Raw genomic sequence first — 23,851 nt, 5'->3', positions numbered from 1 at the left:
TAATGCAGAATTATCAGTTGTAAGCTACAAAAACCATTTCAGGAGGATGTAAGCAGAAGGAATTTGTTTGAAAGACGTTAGAAAAGCTCACAGAAGGTCTGAGAAGTCTGGAGAGTGAGGCTTGGAGTACAGGATGGATCAAGGGAGGCTGGAAGTAGACAAGACCATGGCCAAATATCAAACCCCAGGACCAGCCCTGCACAGACTCTGCAGCCTCCCCTGAACCCCCTTCTTTCCTCCACTGCCCTGGAAGCCGGATGTGGTACCACAGCCTTTGCTGTAGAGAGGAGTCTCCACAGAACTGCCACCTCAGGGCCAGTGGCTTTTTTTTTTTTTTTTGAGATGTAGTCTCACTCTGTCGCCCAGCCTGGAGTATAGCAGAGCCATCTCAGCTCACTGCAACCTCCTGGGTTCAAGCAATTCTCCTGCCTCAGTCTCCCAACTAGCTGGAAATACAGGCATATGCTACCACACTTAGTTAATTTTTGTGTTTTTGTAGAGATAGGGTTTTACCATGTTGGCCAGGCTGGTCTTGAACTCCTGACCTCAAGTGATCTGCCCGTCTCGGCCTCCCAAAGTCCTGGGATTACAGGCGCGAGCCACTGCGCTCAGCCAGGGGCACTGGCTTCTGACCTGCTATCTGAGTGGGGACATCTGATCGACCTAGTCCTAGTGTGCCTGCATGAAGTGCTGGGGAGGGAGGTTGAAACTAAGTATTTGGCCATTTTGGCTTTTATCATGAGAGGTACCTTTTGCCTCCCTCAAAACTCATGTAGGGAAAAAGTTTCAGATGCTGGGCATCCAAAAAAGCCTGACAAATGTCTACATGGAAAACCAAAATGAGTAGACAGAGGTCCCTGTCCTGGAGATGCTCACAAACATATTGGAATCAGTTACGTGGAGGACTCTCCACAGTAGAGGGTGAGTCACAGCCCAAGGGGCTGAGCTGGCCGAGAAACCCCAGGAACATGCCCCAGCCCATGGTGCACAGCTTGAGATGTCCCTGTGTGTTCTGGGACACCAGGGTGGCATGGCTGGGATGGAGATTGATGGCTGGCTGGAGCTTTTGCACACTGGGCCAGACTCACGCGCCCCAGACTCACGCACTCCAGAATTTGTGTGAGGCCGCAGGGATGATGCCTCTTCTCATGCTCACAAGAATAGTGACATTGCTCAGTCTAAAAAGCCACTTTCTGGCCTATGAGGCCTCCCTTTTTGTATCTATACATGTCTTTTCCTTATTTATTTATGTTTTTTTGAGACAGGATCTCGCTCTGTCACCCAGGCCGGAGTGCAGTGGCATCATTTCGGCTCACTGCAGCCTCGACCTCCCCGGCTCAAGTGATCCTCCCACCTCAGCCTCCTGAGTAGCTGGGACTACAGGCGCGCGCCATCATGCCTGGCTTATTTTTGTATTTTTTGTAGAGATGGTGTTTCACCGGCCGGGCGCGGTGGCTCACGCCTGTAATCCCAGCACTTTGGGAGGCCGAGGCGGGTGGATCACGAGGTCAGGAGATCGAGACCATCCTGGCTAACACGGTGAAACCCCGTCTCTACTAAAAATGCAAAAAATTAGCCGGGCGTGGTGGCGGGCGCCTGTAGTCCCAGCTACTCGGGAGGCTGAGGCAGGAGAATGGCGTGAACCCGGGAGGCGGAGCTTGCAGTGAGCCGAGATCACGCCACTGCACTCCAGCCTGGGTGACTAAGCGAGACTCTCTCTAAAAAAAAAAAAAAAACAAAAAACAAAAAACAAAGAGATGGTGTTTCACCATATTGCTCATGCTGGTCTTGAACTCCTGGGCTCAAGCAGTTGGCCCACCTTGGCCTCCCAAAGTGCTGGCATTACAGATGTGAGCCACCGCACCTGACCTAGTCATGCCTTACACCCATTTTGCTATGTCTATTTTTTTTTAAGAGATAGGATGTTTCTTTGTCACCCAGGCTAGAATGCAGTAGCAGTATCCTAGTTCACTGCAGCCTTATATTCCTGGGCTCAAGTGATCCTCCTGCCTCAGCCTCCTGAGTAGCTGGGACCACAGGTGCAAGTCACCATGCCCAGCTAAGTTTTGTATTTTTTGTAGAGATGAGGTCTTGCTTTGTTGCCCAGGCTGGTCTCAAACTTCTGGGCTCAAGAGATGGGTCTGCCTTGGTCTCCTGAAGTGCTGGGATTACAGGTGTGAGCCACCGCACCTGGCCATGTCCTTGAAATATCTTTTGCCTCCTGGGGCCTCTAGATTAGAGAATTAAACTTTCCAGGGTCAGGAGATCTGAGATGGGACTTGGAGGAGGAAAACGTGTTTGTTATATCTGTGAGATCAGCTGCCTGTTCTGTTCTCTGTCTCATTCCATATCCTTCTATGTTGCCTGTTCTTGTCTCTGCCTGTTCCTGTCCCTACCTGTCACCATCACTGTCTCCCTGTCATCAATGCCTGTCTTCATCTCTGCTTGGCTCCCCTCCACAGAAGGCCTCCCTGTCCAGCCTTTGAGCCCTACTCTGTCCTCCTGCCCAGCCATCTGGTTTCTTTGAGAACAGAAATCACAGCCCGCCCCACTCACACACACATCCTGAAATTCCAGTAGCCCCAGTTCACTGCAATGTACACCAGCAGGTTGTCCTCCAGAGCTGCCACAGGTAGGCAAAGTTGAGTGGATAGTGCCCCCTTGTCAGGCCTTGCAGGGCCCCCAGGCCTGCCTGCCCCCACTTCCTATCTGTGGCAACTTCAAATGTAACACCTTCCTGCCATCTCTCACTCCCACCGGGGCCTCAGCCACAGGCAGCTGTGGCCTGGCTGCCCACCTCCTTCCTTCCCAGCCAGGAGCACTGCTGCAGCGCCGAATGGAGAGCCCCACAGCCAGCGGCCCTTCGGGTGGCAATGGTATTTGCTTTGAGACCTGAAGCAGCGTTGGGAGGAGAGAGGAAAGAGGGAAAGGAGAAAGGGTTTTGGAGGGCTGAGACACTGGAGTGAGGGTTTTAGGGTCTGAGAGGCATTTGAGATTCAAAGGGTGGTCCCTGAGGGGACGGGGAAGGGGTCTTAGGACATTTGCTGGGCTGAAGTGATCCCTGTGCTGTGTGGCCTCAAGTGGAAGATGGCAGAGAAGCCTGGTGCTGGGTGAGCAGACAGCTGGGCACTCGCGTCTCTCTGTCAGGCCAGTCAGGGGCATGCAGGGGCTTGGTCCACTCATTCAGGCTTTATCCCTGGTGAGAGCGCTGAGCTGGGCAGCCTGGGTGACAGGACACTGAGGTGTTCTCAGCTGTCCAGAAGAGCTGTCTGGGTGAGCTGGGATGCAGGGTTCCCCTTGGTGGGGGACCTCTGGTTGGTAGAGTCAGGGACCCCTCTCAGCACAGAAGGGGGTGGCTTCTCTGTAGCCCTGAAGAATCTGGAATGTTTCCTCAGATCACTGCACTTTCTTGGAAGTAACCTCCATAAGGGCCTTGCTCTCCTCTCAAGACAGCTCTGCTCTTCACTTCCGAATGGCTAATCTCCATTGATCGATTGATTGATTGAGACAGGGTCTTGCTCTGTCATCACCCAGACTAGAGTGTAGTGGTGTAATCTCAGCTCACTGCAGCCACAACCTTCCAGGCTCAAGCAATCTTCCCACCTCAGCCTCCCGAGTAGCTGGGACCATAGGCACAGGCTACTACACCCAGCTAATTTATTTATTTATTTATTTATTTATTTATTTATTTATTTATTTATTTTTGAGAGTGAGTCTCACTCTATTGCCCAGGCTGGAGTGCAGTGATGTGATCTCGGCTCACTGCAACCTCCGCCTCTTGGGTTCAAGTGATTCTCCTGCCTCAGCCTCCCGAGTAGCTGGGACCATAGGCACAGGCTACTACACCCAGCTAATTTATTTATTTATTTATTTATTTATTTATTTATTTATTTATTTATTTTTGAGAGTGAGTCTCACTCTATTGCCCAGGCTGGAGTGCAGTGATGTGATCTCGGCTCACTGCAACCTCCGCCTCCTGGGTTCAAGTGATTCTCATGCCTCGGCTTCCTGAGTAGCTGGGATTACAGGTGTGCACCACCATGCCCAGTTAACTTTTGTATTTTTAGTAGAGACAGGGTTTTACCATGTTGCTCAGGCTGGTCTTGAACTCCCTACCTCAGGTGATCCAACTGCCTTGGACTCCCAAAGTGCTGGGATTATAGGTGTGAGCCACCGTGCCCGCCGTATTTTTTATTTTGTAGAGATGAGGGTCTCATTATGTTGCCCAGGCTGGTCTGGAACTCCTGGCCTCAAAAGATCCTCCCATCTCAGCCTCCCAAAGTGCTGGGATTACAGGCTTGAGCCACTGCACCTGGCCAATCTCTATTTAATCTTCCCACACCTACCAGGAGAGCATCATTGGCTTCTAAATGTCAACAGTGAGAGCATCCTTACATATCAACTAGACCAACCTTCCCATTTTGCAGATAGGGAAACTGAGTCCAGGAAGGGACGTGAATCGCTTGTGGTCACGCAGCATGTTAATGGGACAGCCAATCCTAGAACTCAGACTCCTATTTGCAGGACCTCCACAGCTTACCTGTAACTCACCTGTTTCCCAGCAGGTAATGGGGATATGAAGGAAGAACCAGCCACACAATTGGATTGCTGCCACAGGCCCATGGCCCTGGGAGGTACCGGGGGCTCCCTGTCTCCCAGCCTGGACTTCCAGCTCTTCCGAGGTGACCAGGTAAGGCAGAATCCCAGCCTTACCTTTGTGGGTAGTCTGCTTATAGTAGGAGGTGACGCTAGGAGGAAAAGGGGGAATGTCTGAAGGGACCTGGACCTCCTCCCCAGTCCTGAGCACCCCCTAGTCCAGGCACATCATAGGGATGTTCCTTTGAGGAGCCACAGACCCTCTCCCCATGCCTCAGGGGCCCAGACTCTCCTGTGGGGAATAAGAAGGGGAAGCCTCATGCAGCAGGCTTGGCTGCTATGACCATGACCTTGGGCCTTAGTGAGCGGGGGCTCAGGGCCATCTTGTGGAGTTTATAGTCTTTGATGGGGATTTTCTTTGGGCTCACTGTGGTGCCATTCAAATTACAGTGATGGTCTGAGATACACTGGGGACCAGGGTGGTCAGAGGTACATGGGGTTGGGCAGGGAGGGAGAACAGGGCTAGACGGGGCCCTGGGGACAGGAGGAGGGCAATCTTGCAATGGGTGGGAAAATTCTGGGGGAAAGAGATCTTTGGATGAGGGAAGAGATGTCATTTGAGTGACAGATATGGATTGTGGTGGCTGTTTTAGCTTATTCTCCCCTTTGGAAACCAAAATAGGGGTAGGGGCCATCTAAGGGACCAATGGAGTCCCAGTCACCAGCCCCCAAACCCCTTGTCCCTGCCCTCCAGGTCTTCTCAGCCTGCAGACCACTTCCAGACACAGTGGATGCTCATGGTCCATCCTGTGCCAGCTGGCTGTGTCCCTTGCCCCTGGCACCAGGCAGGTCTGCTCTGCTGGCCTGCCTACAGGACCTGGACCTGAACCTGTGCACCCCGCGGCCGGCACCCCTGGGCACAGCCCTGCAGGGCCTCCAAGAGGACACCTTGAGCATGAGTAAGTCCAGGGCACGGGGCTGCACCTGTGCCTGGCAGAGGCTGGAGGCTGGGGGGGACTGCTAGGTTTGGGGATGGGTGGTGGAGACGACGCAGTGTCACTGATGAAGACAGAGCCTTAGGCATACTGTACTTCCACATTTTGGCCTTGGAATTCTGGCCTGAGGGTGCGGGGGCTTTCCAGTGGTGATACCTGAGCCAGAGAAGCTGAGCACTGGCTTCTCAGATGTGTGTGTAGGAGCTGGTGTAGGTATAGCCCAGGTCATGGGGGTTGGGGATGGTACTTTGTCTGCTTAGAGAGGTGTTTGTTTGTTTGTGAGACGGAGTCTCATTCTGTTGCCCAGGCTGGAGTGCAATGGCATGATCTCCGGTCACTGCAACCTCTGCTTCCCGGGTTCAAACGATTCTCCTGCCTCAGCTTCTCAGAGTAGCTGGGATTACAGGCATGTGCCACCACTCCCGGCCAACTTTTGTATTTTTAGTGAAGATAGGGTTTTGCCATGTTGGCCAGGCTGGTCTCGAACTCCTGACCTCAGGTGATCCACCTGCCTCGGCCACCCAAAGTCCTGGAATTACAGATGTGAGCCACCTTGTCCAGCCCTAGAGGGGTCTTATAAAAGCACTGAGGCGCGAGAATTGCTTGAACCCGGGAGGCAGAGGTTGCAGTGAGCCAAGACCACGCCATTGCACTCCAGCTTGGGTGGCAGAATGAGACTCCGTCTCAAGAAAATAAAAAAAAACAGCACTGGGCTGGGAGTCAGGGAATTGGGGTTGGAGTCCCGGTTCTGCCCTTTCTATTTCTATGGACTTGGACACAACACCGAGGACTGGTTTCTTCATCCACAAAAGTGGGATCTCATCTCTACCTGGGTTCTAGGTTTGTTGTAACATACCATTTCCTTATGTGACAATGACCTCCTGGAGGGCAAGGACTCTCTTGCTGTGTTCTTTATTTCTGGGACCCCAGCACAGAGCACAGAGTGAAACAGCTCAGTGAGATTGAGTAAATAAGGATCCAACCACAAGACAACTTGCTTTTTTTTTTTTTTTTTTTTTTTTAGATAGGCAGGAGTGTAGTGACACAATCATGGCTCACTGCAGCCTCCAACTCCTGCCCTCAAGCAATCCTCTCTCCTCAGCCTCCTGAGTAGTTGGGACTACTACAGACACATGACACAAACACCTGGCTAATTTTCTTTCTTTTCTTTTCTTTTTTTTTCAAGACAGAGTTTCGCTCTTGTTGCCCAGGCTGGAGTGCAATAGCATGATCTTGGCTCACCACAACCTCTGCCTCCCAGGTTCAAGCAATTTTCCTGTCTCAGCCTCCCAAGTAGCTGGGATTACAGGCATGCGCCACCATGCCCAGCTAATTTTGTATTTTTAGTAGAGACGGGGTTTCTCAGGCTGGTCTCGAACTCCCAACCTCAGGTGATCTGCCTGCCCTGGCCTCCCAAAGTCCTGGGATTACAGGCGTGAGCCACTGCATGCGGCCTTAATTTCCTTAGTGTTTTGTAGAGATGGGATTTTGCTTTGTTGTCCAGGCTGGTCTCAAATTCCTGGGCTTAAGCAATCCTCCTGCCTTGGCCTCCCAAAGCACTGGGATTACAGGCATGAGCCACTGCACCTGTTGACAGTTTACTTTTTAACAGTTTTTTCATTTTAGTACTCTTTATCTAGAATAGCACTGTTTGTTAGAATTCCCTGCAATAATGGGAACATTCTATACCTGTGCTGTCCAATACCATACCTTCTGAGCACTGTAAATATGACTGGTGCAACTGAGAACTTCATTTTTTATTAAAATCATTTTAATTAATGTAAATCTAGTCACATGTCCAGTGGCTGCCATTTTGGACACAGCAGATCTAGCCTCACCCTTATGTGATCTTATCTGTACCCATGGCACCTGGATTTATGTCTCCACTTCAGAGCTCTCCTTTAAACTCCAACCCAATTTATCCATCTGCCCACTTGACTTCTCAACCTGGGTGTCTAATAGGGACCTTGAACTGTTTTCTCCCCCTGAAATTGTTCAGCACTACAAAAATGCTAGCAGGCTCGCGGGCTGGAGGTCTTTCTCAGCCCTGAGCGGGGCGGGTTTGATGGAGGACAGAACTTCACCCCAGACTGTGGGGACCTGACCGCCTTCCTTTTCCTGCTTAGAGCAAGAGCCACCAGGGCTGCATGCCATCTCCACCGATGATAAGAAACTCACACTCAAGTACCCACGGAACAAGGACAAGCTGAGAAAACAGCCAGAAAGAGCTGGCGATGGGGCCCCCTGCCCAGCCTTCTCTCCTCATAACAGCTCTTGCCCACCACCACTGCAGAACAGAAAGAGCCCCAGCCACTTGGCTTTCTGCCCCTACCCCCCTGCCAACTCCATCTCCAAGGAGTTCCCATTCCTCCTCCACACCTTCTACCCTGGATACCCACTTCTCCTGCCTCCACCCCACCTATTCACCTATGGGGCCCTACCTTCTGACCAATGTCCCCACCTCCTCATGCTGCCTCAAGACAACTCCTACCCCACAATGGCTATGCCTAGCCTGCTGATGATGGTCAATGAGCCTGAGCACCCCAGCACTCGGTGGGAGACCCTGCTTCCCTACCCAGGGGCCTTCCAAGCCTCTGGCCAAGCCCTGCCTTCCCAGGCCCGAAATCCAGGTGCTGGAGCTGCCCCAACCGACTCCTCAGGCCTGGAGCATGGTGGCATGGCATCTCCAGCAAAGCGAGTCCCACTGAATTCCCGGACAGGCACTGCAGCCTTGCCTTACCCACTGAAAAAGGAGAATGGCAAAATCCTGTACGAGTGCAACGTATGTGGCAAGAGCTTTGGGCAGCTCTCCAATCTCAAGGTACCTGCCTCCTGGGCTCTGCTGCTCCCTTCACCATCTTTCAGGGCCCCCCATGCACCCCAGTCTGCTTCTAGAAGCAAGGACCTCAAAGCTAGAAGGCGCTCCTGGGCAACCTCTAGGGCCAAGTGACCTTGGATGGTTCATTTGGGTAGAAATATAGGATAAGACGGCCACCAAAGTCCTTGCCACCCTAGAGGACTGCCTATGAGATCGTCTCATTTAGGTTAAAATGGGGAGACTGAGGCTTTTAATGGGCAACGTTTGCCTAAGATTACCCTGATTTAATGGTAGTGTTAGGTTCAGTCTCTCAACATTTGCTCTGGGCAAAGAAACCCTTTCCTGGACAACTATCCTTTCTGGACTCCCAGTTAAGCTTCTTAGTTATTTTTCTGGGCAGTCAGATGAGGGAATGGGTAGATTTTGGTGAGTCTAGACCACAGTCCTATGACCAGCCTTTTTCAAGTGGGATCCCACAAATCAGCGCGACCGCCGATGCGATTGGCCTCACCATCCGCACTGTCCAGCAGGGGGCGCCCAGGGGCGCATCTCAGTGCGTTAGCAAAGGCCGGAAGCTCTGCGCTGGCCGGCTAGCTCTGAAGTTGAGGGCACGTTGTGGTTATGGGGAAAAAAGCCTTACTGGATCCTGCAGGGCAGGAGTTCTTAAACTTTCATGAGCCTCAGACCACCTGGAGAGCTAGTAAACATGCAGATTCCTAGAGTTTTTGGGACCCTCCCACCTCAGCCTCCAGAGTAGCTCCCAGCCCCAGAGTTATCTTTTTTTTTTTTTCATATGGGGTCTCATTCTGTCGCCCACGCTGGTCTCAAACTCCTGGGCTTAAGGAATTCTCCTACCTCATCCTCCCCAGCAGCTGGGACCACAGGAACACACCACCACACCTGGTTAATTTTTAAATTTTTTGTACAGATGGGGTCCCGATATGTTGCTCAGGCTGGTATTGAACTACTGGGCTCCATTGATCCTCCCTCCTCGGCCTCCCAAAATGCTGGGATTGCAGCCATGAGCGTGTGTGTGCCCAGCCCTCCCAGAGTTTTTGATTCAGCAGGTCTGGGGCCGGGCCTGAGAACCTGCATTTCTAACATGCTCCCTAAGTGTGATACCAGTGCTGCTGGTCTGTGAACCACATTTTTTTTTTAAATTTTTTTTGAGACAGAGTTTTGCTCTTGTTGCCCAGGCTGGTGTGCAATGGCGCGATCTCAGCTCACCGCAACCTCCACCTCCCAGGTTCAAGTGATTCTCCTGCCTCAGTCTCCCAAGTAGCTGGGATTACAGGCACGTACCACCACACTCAGCTAATTTTGTATTTTTAGTAGAGATGGGGTTTCTCCATGTTGGTCAGGCTGGTCTCCAACTCCCGACCTCAGGTGATCTTCCTGCCTCAGCCTCCCAAAGTGCTGGGATTACAGGTGTGAGCCACCACGCCCGCCCAATGTGCACCACATTTTGAATAGCAATGCTCCACAACATACCTGGGGTACCTCTTACCTGGCCTTCTGACCACTACCATCTCCCCTGCAGGGCAGCAGAAAGAGTGGAGGTATCCTGGGGATAATGGGCCGTGAGGGAGATGACAGGGAGGGAGAGGGAAGTGGGCAGAGATTCGGAGAGGACCTCAGGCCCTGCTGGGGGTGCTGGGCAGTTGGCAGCATTTCTCCCGCATCTGACTCAGGTCCACCTGCGTGTGCACAGTGGAGAGCGTCCATTCCAGTGTGCCTTGTGCCAGAAGAGCTTCACCCAGCTCGCTCACCTGCAGAAGCACCACCTGGTACACACTGGGGAGCGGCCCCACAAGTGCTCGGTGAGATCCTCCTCCCCCTACTCTGTACTCCTATAGGCTGGCGAGACGTTTTAGGCCCTTGGAGGGATGGCACCTGCAGCCTCCATTCCCCAGTCCTCCTGAGCAAGTGGAGATGGGAAGGGGGAGTGAAAATTGAAAATGACCCCTCTCAGCCTGGAATGGGTAATACTGAAGGTCACTCCAAAGGCCTGGGGGAGGGAGAGAACAATGAAGTTGGAGGTCATGGAGAGTAGATGGATACCTATTATCTACCTCCCTGAGTTGTTGGAGGAGTTAATGCTGTAGTGTACCCATAGTATCAAAGTAGAAAAACTATCAGCTTGATGTCAGCTCCCTCCTTCTGTGAGCCCAGCCACATCCCTCAGGAAGTCAGAAAGGCGGGGGTTCTTTCCCATTTTACAGGGGCAGAAATGAAAGCAGTGCCATGATTATGAGTCTGGGCTGCAAAATCAGGCCACCTGTGTTCAAATCCTAGCTCTGTCTCCAGCTTGTCATGTGACCTTTGGCTAGTGGCTTCACTCCTCTGAGCCTCTGCTTTCTTACTATAATATAGAAGTTGTACTAGTACTTGGTCATGCTTCCCTAGGATCCTGGGGAAGACTAGGTGAAACCAACTGCAGGCATGTGGCAGCCCCCTGTAAATGTTAATTACATCCACTGAAGCTGCAGCTTCACACTTAAGAGTTCTATGTGATTATCTTATTCAGTCCACCATATCCATGAAGCTAGTTATTAATAACCAATGTTGCCAATGAGGAGTGGAAGGCTCAGAGAGGAGAAGTCACTTTTACAAGGTCACACATGGAGTAAAAGAAGGACACTAACCCAAGTCGGCCTGGTTCTAATGTGTTAGATACTGTGGGACTCAGGGAGAAATCACTGGAAGAGCTTCCAGGCCTGGAGGGAAAGAGAGGTGGGTCATGGGTATTTCCAAGATGAGGAGAGGGAGTAGAAGGCCTGAGCCAGCCCAGAGGACAAAGCTGATGCCAGGGCCCGTTCCCGTCAGGTGTGCCACAAGCGCTTCAGCAGCTCCAGTAACCTCAAGACCCACCTGCGCCTTCACTCAGGGACCCGGCCCTTCCAGTGCAGCGTCTGCCGGAGTCGCTTCACCCAGCACATCCACCTGAAGCTGCACCATCGGCTGCATGCCCCACAGCCCTGTGGCCTGGTGCACACCCAGCTGCCCCTGGCCTCTCTGGCCTGCCTTGCCCAATGGCACCAGGGGGCACTAGATCTTATGGCGGTGGCATCAGAGAAACACGTGGGCTGTGACATAGACGAGGTCAAAGTGTCCTCAGCATCCCAGGGGAAAGCAAAAGCAGTGAGCCTGAGCAGTGCTGGGACTCCCCTGGGGAGGGGGCAGGGCCAGAACAATTAAAAATGTTTCTTCTCTCACGCATTGAGGCTTCCTGAGCTTCAACAGGGGGGTGGGGGCAGTGGGGAAAAGCCACTGTGTATTTGCCAGACCACACGCTTTGCCTGGGAACAGGTCAGGGGACTCAGCCAGGAAAAGCCTGTGCTGCCTGTGTGTGCCGTGGGTGCCTGCAGCCATCTGCTTCAGCTGGGCTTGAGTTTCACACCCTGTCTAGGACCAGGCCTCCCTTGTCTACTCAACGACAGACAGTCTAGCCCTCCAGCGCGCTGCAGGGTGCCAACTGTGCTGCCCAGTCTGGGCACATTGTCCTGTTCCCAACACCTGTGCAGAGGGTACTGCTGCCCCCACCGCCTGGATTTCACCATTCCTATTGGTCACATGCCCCTCAGCCCGTACTCCCTGCATGGTCGTTGCTGGGGGGGGGGGTTGCCCCATTGTGGGGGTATCGAAGAAGGAGACTCAAGATATCAGCGTCCACTCACGACCCAGAAGCATGATGTCGTCTGTGAACCGGGTCGAGTTACCACAACACTCTGGGCTAACAAGGTGCCAGGCTCAGGAAAGGCGTGGAGGCTGCAGCCAGATAAGGACTACAGGCAGAGAAGAACTGGCAGAGACCCTGGGGAGCTGAGGCCTGATGGCCCTTCTCCCTGTAGGCCCAGAGGATCCCCTGAAATGTACAAAGTGCTCCCCATCCCCACTGGAGTCAGAGAGGCAGCGCCAGGCGGAAAAGGGTATTGCCTGGGAGGCAGGAGGCCCTGGTTAGGATCACAATCGATGACAGTTGTTACTAAATAAGAGCGATTTGCGGACAGAGTGGGGTTCTCTGGCCGACTTCCAGGAGGCGGCGTCGTCCGCACCCCGTGGGTTTCTGTGCAGCTTCTCCACCGCGGTGGTGACAAGATGCCCGCTCCCGGCCGTAGGTGCTTCCCACAGGGAGGAGCAAGCCCTACTGACCACGGCAGAACGATGGCAGGGTGGACTTCGGCCCACCAGTAGCTAAGGTCCCGGTTCCAAGCCCACCCGTGTCACACCTTGGGCCCCGCGCAGGACGCCAACCACTCGCATTAGACCCTGCCCAATGGGCAAGACCCCGCCCATTCCGGACCCGCCCCCCGGACCTGTCCCAGTGTCCAGCCCTTCCTGCTCCTGGGGGAGCCCCCTCGCTCAGCTCCGCCTCCCGGTCTCTGTTCGCCCCAGGCCACTTTCCCTGTCCGGCCTCCTGCAGGTCTTGCTCTCGGCTAGCTCACCCGGGGCTGCGTGGGGCCTTGGCGCCTCCAGGGGCTTGAAGATGTATCGCGGACCGGGCGGAGAACCACGCCCCCGGGGTGGGGGCTTGGGCTCTTGCGGAAGTCTGGGGTCTGCGGTCCGAGGTGGGGAGAGAACAATGAGGTTGGGGGGTCCTGGAGAGTGACCCAGGCCATGGGCAGCATCTGGATCGGGTCACTGCCCGCATGGGCTGCGGGTGGGGCCGCTGTTTGCTCAGGGGGGCGGGCCGGAGGAGGCATTTCTCCGCAAATGCAGCGGATGCGGGTAGCCCCGGCGGTCAGGTGCTCCGACGGCCGAGCCCCGGGTCTTTCATTCGCCATGGCCGAGCGGTGCGGAGGCCCGGGGGCCTGCCTGGCCGGCTTTTTGGCTGGGTTAGGGGTCCGGAGGGAGCACAGCGGGAAAGAGACCTCGGAGACCACATCTCGGGATAGGTGAGGGGAAATGGAGAAAGGCCGAGTGGGGCGCCCCTGGGCCCTAGACCGTGTGTGTGTGTGTGTGTCAAAGAGAGACAGAGAGAGTGTAGTGATCAAATAAGCGTGTATGTGTATCTCTCGAAGCATAAAAATACGTGTGTCTTGGGAGTCCGAGGCGGGCGGATCACGAGGTCAAGAGATCCAGACCATCCTGGCCAACCAACATGGTGAAACCCCGTTTCTACTGAAAATACAAAAATTAGCCGGGGGTGGTGGCAGGCTCCTGTAGTCCCAGCTACTCGGGAGGCAGAGGCAGGAGAACCGCTTGAGCCCGGGAGGCGGTGGTTGCAGTGAGCCGAGATCAAGCCACTGCACTCTAGCCTGGCGACAGAGCGAGACACTGTCTAAAAAATATATATATATACGAATGTGTGTTAATGTACCACGATTTTGGATGTGAATGTGGAATGGTCCCTGTGCTCTTTTAAAACTTTACAACCTACGTGGACAATTTCCTAAGTCAGGCAGGCAGAGACAGTTTAAGGGCAAAGTTCCTCCCCTGTGGACTTTGATTCTCACATCACAGCTGATCTTCATATCCCTTTGTCATGAACCTGACAGGTTCCATCTGAGACTGTACTACATTTGCCCTTAGATGCCACGGAGAGGTTTTTCCATCGTCCCCACCCCGGAGATAGCTCTAGATTGTAACAACAATAAGCCTTTATTTGCCACATGCTTCATACTTCACCTGGATTATCTCACGTAATCCTCACAGCAGCCCTATGAAGCAGGTACTCTGCATGATTCAGATACGGAAATGGAGGTTCAGAAAGGTCACATCACCTGCCCAAAGTCACACAGCTGGGATGTGGTGTAGCCGGGACACAGGCTTCGGCAGTCTGACTCCAGAGCCCATATTTCTGAAGCTCTGTTGCCTGCAGAGACTGCCAGACTGCAAGCCAGGGGGCCTAGCTCCTAGCTGTAGGTGCCACTGGTTATATGACCCTGAGCAGATTGCTTTACCTCTCTGAGCCTGCGCACTGGTAGCTGATGTCTGAGGGGTTTTGTGTGTGTGTGTGTGTGAGTGTTGTAGTTGATCAAATAAGTGTGTATGAGTATCTTGAAGCATAAAAATATATGTATCAAGGTACCACGACTTTGGATGTTAATGTGGAACGTTCCCTGTGCTCTTATGTCTTTTATGTATTTACTTATTTGTTTTTTGAGATGGAATCTTGCTCTGTTTGTTGCCCCAGCTGGAGTGCAGTGGCACTATCGCATCTCAGCCTCGACCTCCCCAGGCTCAAGTGATTCTCCCACCTTAGCCTTCTGAGTAGCTGGGACTACAGGCACATGCCACCATGCTTGGCTGATTTTTTGTAGAGATAAGGTTTCACCATGTTCCCCAGGCTGATCTTGAACTCCTGGACTCAAGCAGTCTGCCCGCTTCAGCCTCCCAAAGTGCTGGGATTACAGGTGTGAGCCACTGCACCCGGCTCTCTTTTATTTTGATTTTTTTATTTTATTTTATTTTATTTTTAATAGAATCAGGTCTTGCTCTGTCACCCAGGCTGGAATGCAGTATCACCATCATAGGACACTGCATCCTCAAACTCCTCCTGCCTCAGCCTCCCAAGTAGCTAGGAACACGCCACCATGTCCACCCGATCTTTTCATTTTTTGTGGAGTTGGAATTTGGCTATGTTGCCCAGCCTGGTCTCAAACTCCTGAGCTCAAGTGATTTGGCTTGGCCTCCCAATGTGTTGGGATTATGGGTGTGAGCTACCAGGCCTGGGCCCTCTTTTTTCATTTTGTTTTGTTTTTGAGATGGAGTCTCACTCTGTCACCCAGGCTGGAGTGCAGTGGTATGATCTCGGCTCACTGCAGCCTCTGCCTCCCAGGTTCAAGCAATCCTCCTACCTCAGCCTCTTGAGTAGCTGGGACTACAAGTGCGTGCCTCCATACCCAGCTAATTTTTGTATTTTTAGTAAAGACAAGGTTTCACCATATTGAACAGGCTGGTCTCGAACTCTTGACCTCGTGATCCACCCGCCTTGGCCTCCCAAAATGTTGGGATTACAGGCATAAGCCACCACGCCTGGCCCCTTGTGCCCCTTTAAAACTTTAAAAGGTTTTGTTTTGTTTTTTTTTTGAGACGGAGTCTCGCTTTGTCGCCCAGGCTGGGGTGGCCTCCCGGGTTTACGCCATTCTCCTGCCTCAGCCTCCCAAGTAGCTGGGACTACAGGCGCTCGCCACCTCACCCAGCTAGTTTTTTGTATTTTTTAGTAGAGACGGGGTTTCATCGTGTTAGCCAGGATGGTCTCGATCTCCTGACCTCGTGGTCCGCCCATCTCAGCCTCCCAAAGTGCTGGGATTACAGGCTTGAGCCACCGCGCCCGGCCAAAACTTTAAAATGTTTTAAACAGAAGGAAAAACTTCTGTTTAAAGTTTTTTAAACTTTAAAAACCTGTGGAAGGCCAGGTCGAAAGGCAGGGAAGGCAGTATTGAGAATCCGAGAGCCCCGCAGCTCACCGGCCCTACATCCGTGAAGAGCATGGGGTGTGCTCTCATGCGTGGGTGTTTGTGTGTCTGCCCAGTTACCCGGCAATTTGTTCTGATCTTATCATGGCACAGTTGTCTTCAGCCTGCACCAGGGGGAGTGGGGGTGTGGTGGGGGCAAAATGAGGGCAGGGATTTGTACTGCTCTCTCACCCTAAAGAGAGAGGAGAGGAGGGCCTAGCCACCCTATGCCTGGAAGCCTGGGTGCCCCGGGGTGTCCACACCCTGCCAGTGCCCTGCCCGCCCCCGCCTGGAAGACACGCCCTCCCCCTTTACCCTGTCTGGCAGAAGCCTGCCCTATAGGCCCAGGCGGCACTGCCCCTCCCTCTCTGGACTTGGAGGTGCAAATGAGTCAGAGGTGGGCAGGGCCGGGAGGGGTTGCTCAGGCTCTCTGCAGACAGAGTGATGATTCTTGGCCATGCTACACTTGCTCTCCGTTCTCACCAGCCCTGGGAATGGGACCCTGGTACCGAGGCAGGGGCCTCTGACCCCTGCTGATTGCTGGGGGTATGGAGTGCGCAGAGGAGGAGCCAAGGCACTTTCCCACCTGGCCCCCATTCATGCCGTGGTGTCCAGCCAACCTTTGGAGTGGAGTCTAAGCAAGTCATTTCACCTCTCTGGGCCTCACTTTCTGTATCCGAAAAACAGGGGGCACTAATATCTACCTTCTAGGATTACTGTGAGGCTTAGGGGAGATCATGTAGGCACAATGCCTAGTGCCAAGCCTGGCACACAGGAGGGCCTCAGCAAACAGCCAACTTTTGCATTATCGGGGCACTGTCTTTCTCTGTATTCCAGTCCCATAACAGGCCCAGTCCCCATTTTGCAACCGAGCCCATTCCTGTCTCTTTCTTTGCATCTGGGGGTAAAGTGGACAGCTGGGAGAGGGAACAGAGAGGAGGCTGCCACATAGACCTTCCCCAAAATGTGTTAGGAGTTCATTCTGCTGTGCTGTGGGCCCTGAAAAAAGGTTGGGGGAGGCCGGGCGCGGTGGCTCAAGTCTGTAATCCCAGCACTTTGGGAGGCCGAGACAGGCGGATCACAAGGTCAGGAGATAGAGACCATCCTGGCTAACACGGTGAAACCCTGTCTCTACTAAAAAAATACAAAAACAAAAAACTAGCCAGGTGAGGTGGCGGGCGTCTGTAGTCCCAGCTACTCGGGAGGCTGAGGCAGGAGAATGGCGTAAACCCGGGAGGAGGAGCTTGCAGTGAGCTGAAATCCGGCCCCTGCACTCCAGCCCGGGTGACAGAGTGAGACTCCGTCTCAAAAAAAAAAAAAAAAAAAAAAAAAAGGTTGGGGAGAGGACTCCTGGGTCCAGACTGGGGGTGACAGTGTTGGCACAGGAGGAAGCTACTTCATTCTCTTCCCCCTGTGCTTCCTTCCCAGGCCTTGGGATGGCCGGAGCTGCTCTGACCTAGCCCAGGTTACCACCAGCAATGTCAGCCTCAAGGTAGGAGAAAATCCAAAGGGGAGTGGGGAGTGGGGGAGGGCAGGAGCTCTGGGAGGGCTGAGCAGGTTGTGAGAACCCGGACTGACAAGTCAGACAACTGGAGCTCCAGTCCTCCCTCTGCCACTGATCCACCATGTGACCCCGGGCAGATCGCTCTCCTCCTTGAAACCTCAGTGTTCTCTTCTGCAAAATGGGGACAATAATGCTCCACTCTCAAAGCTGTTGCGGGAGATAAAGTAATGGATATGGGATATCCTGCATGGTTGGGGCCCGGACTTTCAGGAAATGTGACTTCCTAAAGCTGGGATCTTCTGGGGAGGGATGTAGGGGCAGAGGGGCCTCACTCCTCTCCATTCCCTTGTTTGGCCTGACTGCCTTCCATCTTTGGTCCCTTTTCCCCACTTCCTGGCACGGCCCCTCAGGGGTGAGGCTGGGCTAGTGGCTTAACCTCCTGCCACAGCTTCCTCATCTGCAGTGGGGACCTGAGCCCTGAATCGAACAGTGAAAGAGTGTTCTTCCCTTGGAGGAGTGAGGCCTGCCTCCTCTGGAGGTGGCTTAAGCAGCCATGTGTCTCTCTTGGGTCTTGAATACCATGAGTAATTGCCAGCGTTTAATTGCCTACTTGTTATGTGTTGGGCCCTCTGCATGGACTATCTTGTACCATCTGTACTACACTCTCAGGAGGCAGGTACTGTTATTATCACACCCATTTTCCACATGAGGAAACTGAAATGCAAACGGTATTGCAGCTATTATAGGAAGCAGCAGGGCTGGGCTTCAAGCCCAGGTTGCCTCGATCCAAGCCTCCAGGTTCATCACTGTGCTCTTGCCTCTTGAGGTGGTCAGCCCCTGGGGAATGAGAGGCTGTGTCTGTTTCATAGATGAGTAGATTGAGGCATTTGGCAGCAAGGACCCCTGCTCAGAGGAATTTTGAGCTCCTCTGTTGCCAAGGACACAGCCCATCTTTTAAAATGGGTGGTTTTGGGGGCAGTGTCTATCTGAGTCTGGGGTGCTGAGCCCTCTCCTCTTATCCCCACAGCCAGGCTGGACGCCAGGGGAAGAGAGCAGAAGAGGTCAGATGTTGTCCCATTTCAGGGGAACCTTTTTCCCTGGCTCCCTTACGTCCCAGGTACATCCTCCCAGGCGCGCTGTCTTAAGCTGGGAGGGTACAAGAGAGGTGGCCGCAGTCTCTCTGTTAGCCTGGAGTGGGTGGAGGCCATGGGCACTTAAGGCAGGCCTGCCTGCCCAGCTCTCAGCCCCAGGGTGGTGAAGCACCTCAGGACTGCGAGGAAGCTGGGGTCCCCAGCCTTTGGGAGGCATGGCCGGCCAGGCCCTGGGTGCCTTGTCACCTGGTAGAGAGTGCGGCACCTGAGAGTTGGGAGCCCTCACTGGCTTGCTGTGTGATTTTAGTCATGTCGTCGCCTTCTTTGGGCCCCGCTTTCCTCTTATGTAGAATGGGAAGTGGGGAGTTAAATGCTGAAGGGCCTTCCCGGAGCTCTGTCCCTTTGTCTAGCTCTGGTGGCTTAGCAGCCTCTCCCTAGGGCAACTTACCTTGGTGTCAGGGCCCTGTTCAGCTTCCCTGTGACAGGGAAGGTACCAGGTACCAGGGGTGCCTGGAGGGCAAGGGGAGCTGTCACTATGCCCCTGCCTCTCTCAATGTCTGTCTCTGTTTTCGCCCAGGCCCAAGCCCAGAGCTGCTCAGAATGGGACATCCATGTAGGAGGCCATGGTGATCTCTGGATTTGGAAGCAACAAGGAATCTCGGGGGGTCCTGCTCAGTGCCTCGGGCGCCTACAGAGGCCAGCGGTAGGCAGTGCCTTCGACCTGGCCAGCTGTGCCTCCGTGGAGCCTGAGAGCCTTGGCTTGGAAGTGGCCTCAGGAGAACCTGCTTGTGCCAGGCACCCCACATACCCAGAGCCTGCTCCTGAACATGGGGAGCAGGGACCCTCAGGCTGCACCTGTCAGCAGTCTCCACCCATAGCCCCAGAGGTCCCTCTGAGGCCTGAGCCACCCAGCAACCTGGAAGACGCACCCCTGCTGCCCCACCCTGCATCCTTCCTCGGGGCAGAGGGGACAAAGGGCGAGCCTGCCACCCCAGGGACTGCCTTGCCAGAGCCTGCCCAGACCCTACACACGCGTCCCTCTTCCAGGAGGACCCGCTACTACATCACTGTCACACTGCTGGGGCACAGGCAAGCACCTGGGGAGGAGGGTAAAGAACCGGCCCAACCAGCTCCACACCCCTGCGGCCCTGAGGAATCCGAGGGCTGGTGGGAGCCTCCCCATGGGCCCCGCCCCATCACGGGGTGCCAGCCGGCCCCGCTCCAGGAACCCCAGCTGAGAGCCCAGTCGCATCAGGGGAGCACGGCCCAGCAGCAGGAGCTCCAGGCTGGCGGGACACCTGGGTCCCCACACAGACTGTGAGTAGTGGTCGGTCTCTGTTGGGAGATGGGAGGGGAGACTGGGGGAGACTGGCCTGGCTGCCCTATCTTGAGACTTTGCCTATTCCCTGAGCCTCTCCAGCTCTACACCCATTCATTCAGGACCCTGAGTTGACTCTGCCTTCCCTCCCTGCTCCAACCCTTCCTTCCTCTCCCTCCCTTTGCCCACAGGCTACCTCCTGGAACCCATTGCTGCTCACCCTCACTGTCCATCTGAGAAAGGGGAAAGCCTGTCAGGGAGAGGATGGGCAGGAAGGGGGGTCGCCTTCTCCGCAGCACTCACCACTCCCCAGTTCTGTTCAGGAGGCCAGAGACCCAGCCTGGAAATTGGCACCCGGCCTAGGTGCTGGGTGTCCGGGGAGAGATGCTTAACCTCTCGGGGCCTTGAATTGTTGAGAGGATTTGGTAGCTGAAAATGAGGAAGGAGGAGGTGGTTACAGGAATATACTTTGAACTCCAGAGACTGGGGGTGCCAAAATAGCAGGGATGCTTATTAATTACCTCTCAGTGACAGCAATAATTACCCCACCTGGCTCTGTGCTGGAAGCCAAAGGAGCAGGCGTCGAGTTTCCCAAGCTTGGTTTTATTTGTGTTGAAATGACTCTCCTAAATCTGCCTGGGGGGCGCAGAGGTGGAAGGATGTGTCCCCCAAAACTCATCAAGGAGGGATGAACATGGAACCTCCCAGGGATGACCCTGAAGAGGAAATGAGCCTGGGATGGGGTTTTGAAGGGGGCTTAAGAATGATGGGGTGGCTGTCATTTGCAAATTTGTTTTCTAAGCATATATATATATATATATTTGAGATGGAGTCTCGCTCTGTAGTCCAGGCTGGAGTGCAGTGGCACGATCTTGGCTCACTGCAAGGTCTGCCTCCTGGGTTCACGCCATTCTCCTGCCTCAGCCTCCCGAGTAGCTGGGACTACAGACGCCCACCACTACACCGGCTAATTTTTTGTATTTTTAGTAGAGACGGGGTTTCATCATGTTAGCCAGGATGGTCTCGATCTCCTGACCTCATGATCTGCCTGCCTTGGCCTCCCGAAGTGCTGGGATTACAAGCATGAGCCACCATGCCCGGCCTTCTAAGCATATTTTTATTTAATCTTCCCAACCACCCCATGAAGTAGGGACTAATCCCAACCCCTGCCACCTAATTCTAGGAGGCTCCGAAAGGTTAAGTCACTTGCTCAAAGTCAACTAGAAAGTGAAGGGGCTAGAATCTGAACTTCGGTTTCTATAACTCCAGTGCCTATGCCCTAACCACCGCTCCATCCTGCCTGGAAGAAGCCTCTTTGGCCCTGTGCAGAGAGTGGAGGGTTGGGTGAGGTTGCTGTGTGGGCTCCAGGGTTTTCTGGGCTCCCATGGCGCTGGATTGGGCAGTGTTGTGGTAGCAGAGGCAGAATCAAGGATGCTGGGGTCCTCCAAGCAGGGGTCAGTGTGACTGGTTCCGTGCCAAGGAAGAGGGAGGTGTAGGACCCAGGCTGGCTCTGAGACCTGCTTGGATGCCCCAGAAGTCAGGGGCTGGGAAAGAAGGGCTACAGAGAGAGGGAAGGTGAATGGAGGAGGCTACCTTGGAGAGGGGGACGGGAAAGAGAAGTAGGGTTAGCTGGGGGGGTGTGGTTTCTATCTGCCACTACCTTGCTATTTTGGGCCCAGGTGGATAATGACAGACTCAGGTGGGAGGCTGGGGCTCACTTAGAGTGGGGAGGAGGTGACCTCCAGAAACATCATCCTTCTATGTCCCCTTCCTGGGAGAAGGTTCTCTGGGCCAAGATTGGCAAATATGGGAGTGGGGAAGAAGGGGGACATAGCTGGGACTGCCAGTGGGAATGTGTAAGATACTTGAGCATCCAAGCATATGTGTCCACGTTCAGGGGTAGGTGAATTTCAAGGAGAAGAGGGCTTGTGGCTGTGAACTGACTGTGTGTGTATTGTGAATGTGTGCACGTATGTGTCACTGTGTCTGTGTTTCTGTCTGTGTGTACATGATTTGTGTGTCTCTTGTGGCTCTGAGTGCTTGTGTGTGTTTGTATTTCTTGGGTGAGTGTGTATTTGTGTGTGTGTCTCTGTGTATGTTTTTGTAGGCGTCTAGATATATCTTTGTACCTGTGTGATTGTGGGTCTGTGTTGGTATCTTTCTGTGTGTCTGTGACTGCGTCTGTGTGACACAGCATGTGTTTGCCTGCATGTGGGCCTGTGGACTGGTTTGGCCTAGTTTGGGGGTGACTCACAGGTAAGTGGGGAGAATCCAGGACTTGTTGGGTTAGACAAGGCTCTTTCCCACACTCCCCCCATTCCCTCCTCAGCCTCTCAGCCTCTCCCTTCCCAGCTCCACACGCCTTGTTTGGAGGTCACAGGTCACGCTGCCAACAAATCCACTTCTGGTCTGGGGCCCTGCAGAAGAAAGGGCTCTGGGAATGGGCCCTTCTGCTGGCCCAGGAGAGGTATCCTGGGTCATTGTATTGGGGTATGTCTTCAGAGCAAGGACGAAAGGGGGCATCTATAGGCAGGCACATTCCAGCAGAGTCTGAAGGACATTCTAGCAGTCATGACTGTTCAGGGACGGAGCAGGTGAACTGTCAAGTGGTGACCTCCCTGTCCCTGGAGGTATGCAGGCAGAAGCCAATGACCACATGCTTGTGGAATGACTGGCTATCAAGGGTGTTGTCCAGGGGTTGGGCTGGTTGAGAAAGATGTTAAATTCTGATTAGTAGGAGGTCATTGACAATATCTGATCTGATGATTGACTGCTTCCTTTAACATTGCTCTCCTGTCACTTTCCTGATGCCTATGGGGCTTTCCAAATGTCTTGGTTTTTTTTTTTTTTTAAGACGGAGTCTCGCTCTGTCACCCAGGCTGGAGTGCAAGCTCCACCTCCCGGGTTCACGCCATTCTCCTACCTCAGCCTCCCGAGTAGTTGGGACTACAGGCGCCTGCCACCTCACCCGGCTAGTTTTCTGTATTTTTTAGTAGAGACAGGGTTTCACCGGGTTAGCCAGGACAGTCTCGATCTCCTGACCTCGTGATCCGCCCGTCTCAGCCTCCCAAAGTGCTGGGATTACAGGCTTGAGCCACCGCGCCCAGCCAAATGTCCCTGTTTTTATGTCTAATTCCTTGGCCCCTAGTTTCTTAATATGCCACCCTTCATGAGAAAGTTGGCTCTGGTTGAGTCTAGCCAAGGCCTAGCACATCCCATGATGCAATTAGCATTGAATGAGTGAGTAATTGAATGAATGAATGAGTTAGAGCTCAGGCTTTGCCACTTACTATAAGCACCATCAGGGACAAGGAAGCTCAGAGAGTGGGAAGCAGATGGACAGGGGCTTAGGAGGGGCTCAGCGAGGGCATCAAACTTCATTTGGGAGGAGTCCCAGCGAGGAGGGCAGGGGTTGCATGAGGAAAAAGGGAGCTCCCTAATGGGGACCGAGGAGTGGGTTGGGGCCTCAGTGAGAGGCTAAAATCCAGAGCCTTTGGTGTCTGGCTATATCCCGCTCTCAGGAAGCCCTGGCCTGGGAAAAGGACCAGGGCCCTATCTAACTCCTCCACCTTCCAGGGTCCCCCCCTCCAGGAACCCTGTCCCTGACACTGTCATAGCCACCAGCGGTCCTGGAGTCAGGTCAGGCTTCCCAGGGCCTCAGTCTCTTTCATCTCTGCCCCTCATAAAACCTGAGTCACTGCTGGGGCCACAGGGAAGGGTCAAAGTTCTGAATTCCACCAGCTTTTCAGGAAGGAGGACAATGGGAAATGGGGGAGGGGAGTGGGGGCAGTGGGCCCATTTCCCGCCCCGAGTGGGGTCTCTGGGGGGTACCTCATGGAGAAGGCCCAAAGACTGGGGCTGGACAGGCTGACCTCTCTGGGGTTCATGGGGGTCTAAGAATAGGATTACCCTGGTCGGTGTAGCTTGGGAGTCAGGGAGTGGGGGTGGAGAGGCCCTCCAGCACTGATGTGGCTCCCTGTAAATGTAAACCCCCAAACCAGAGACTCAGTTATAGGATACATATATTAGGGAGTTTAGTATGGTGGGTAAGCACTTAGGGTTGGGGTTCAAGTTTTGATTTGGCTATTCTGTGACTTTGGACAAGTTTCTTTTTTTTTTTTTTTTTTTT

At 53.7% G+C, this 23,851-nt stretch overlaps 2 protein-coding genes across 2 annotated transcripts in view; both read left to right on the top strand.

Annotated features, from left to right (window-relative positions):
• The first annotated feature begins 2,773 nt into the window (after nucleotides 1–2,773).
• On the top strand, nucleotides 2,774–11,624 carry ZNF683 (zinc finger protein 683). The gene is made up of 7 exons (XM_011981645.1): nucleotides 2,774–2,876; nucleotides 4,566–4,690; nucleotides 5,351–5,555; nucleotides 7,718–8,412; nucleotides 10,101–10,229; nucleotides 11,083–11,142; nucleotides 11,236–11,624. The coding sequence occupies exons 1-7, from the start codon at nucleotides 2,837–2,839 to the stop codon at nucleotides 11,605–11,607; spliced, it is 1,626 nt and encodes a 541-aa protein (XP_011837035.1). The 5' UTR covers nucleotides 2,774–2,836; the 3' UTR covers nucleotides 11,608–11,624.
• An 8,022-nt stretch (nucleotides 11,625–19,646) lies between these two features.
• LOC105540892 overlaps nucleotides 19,647–23,851 on the top strand; it is a 9,566-nt gene continuing 5,361 nt past the window's right edge. Inside the window, 1 exon segment of the mRNA XM_011981644.1 lies at nucleotides 19,647–19,721. The gene's annotated coding sequence lies outside the window, so the exon portion shown is untranslated.

Source organism: Mandrillus leucophaeus, unplaced genomic scaffold, assembly GCF_000951045.1.
Source record: "Mandrillus leucophaeus isolate KB7577 unplaced genomic scaffold, Mleu.le_1.0 Scaffold23, whole genome shotgun sequence".
NCBI lineage: Eukaryota > Metazoa > Chordata > Mammalia > Primates > Cercopithecidae > Mandrillus > Mandrillus leucophaeus.
The sequence above is the reverse complement of the archived record's forward strand: the minus strand, read 5'-3'. Positions and strand labels throughout refer to the sequence as shown.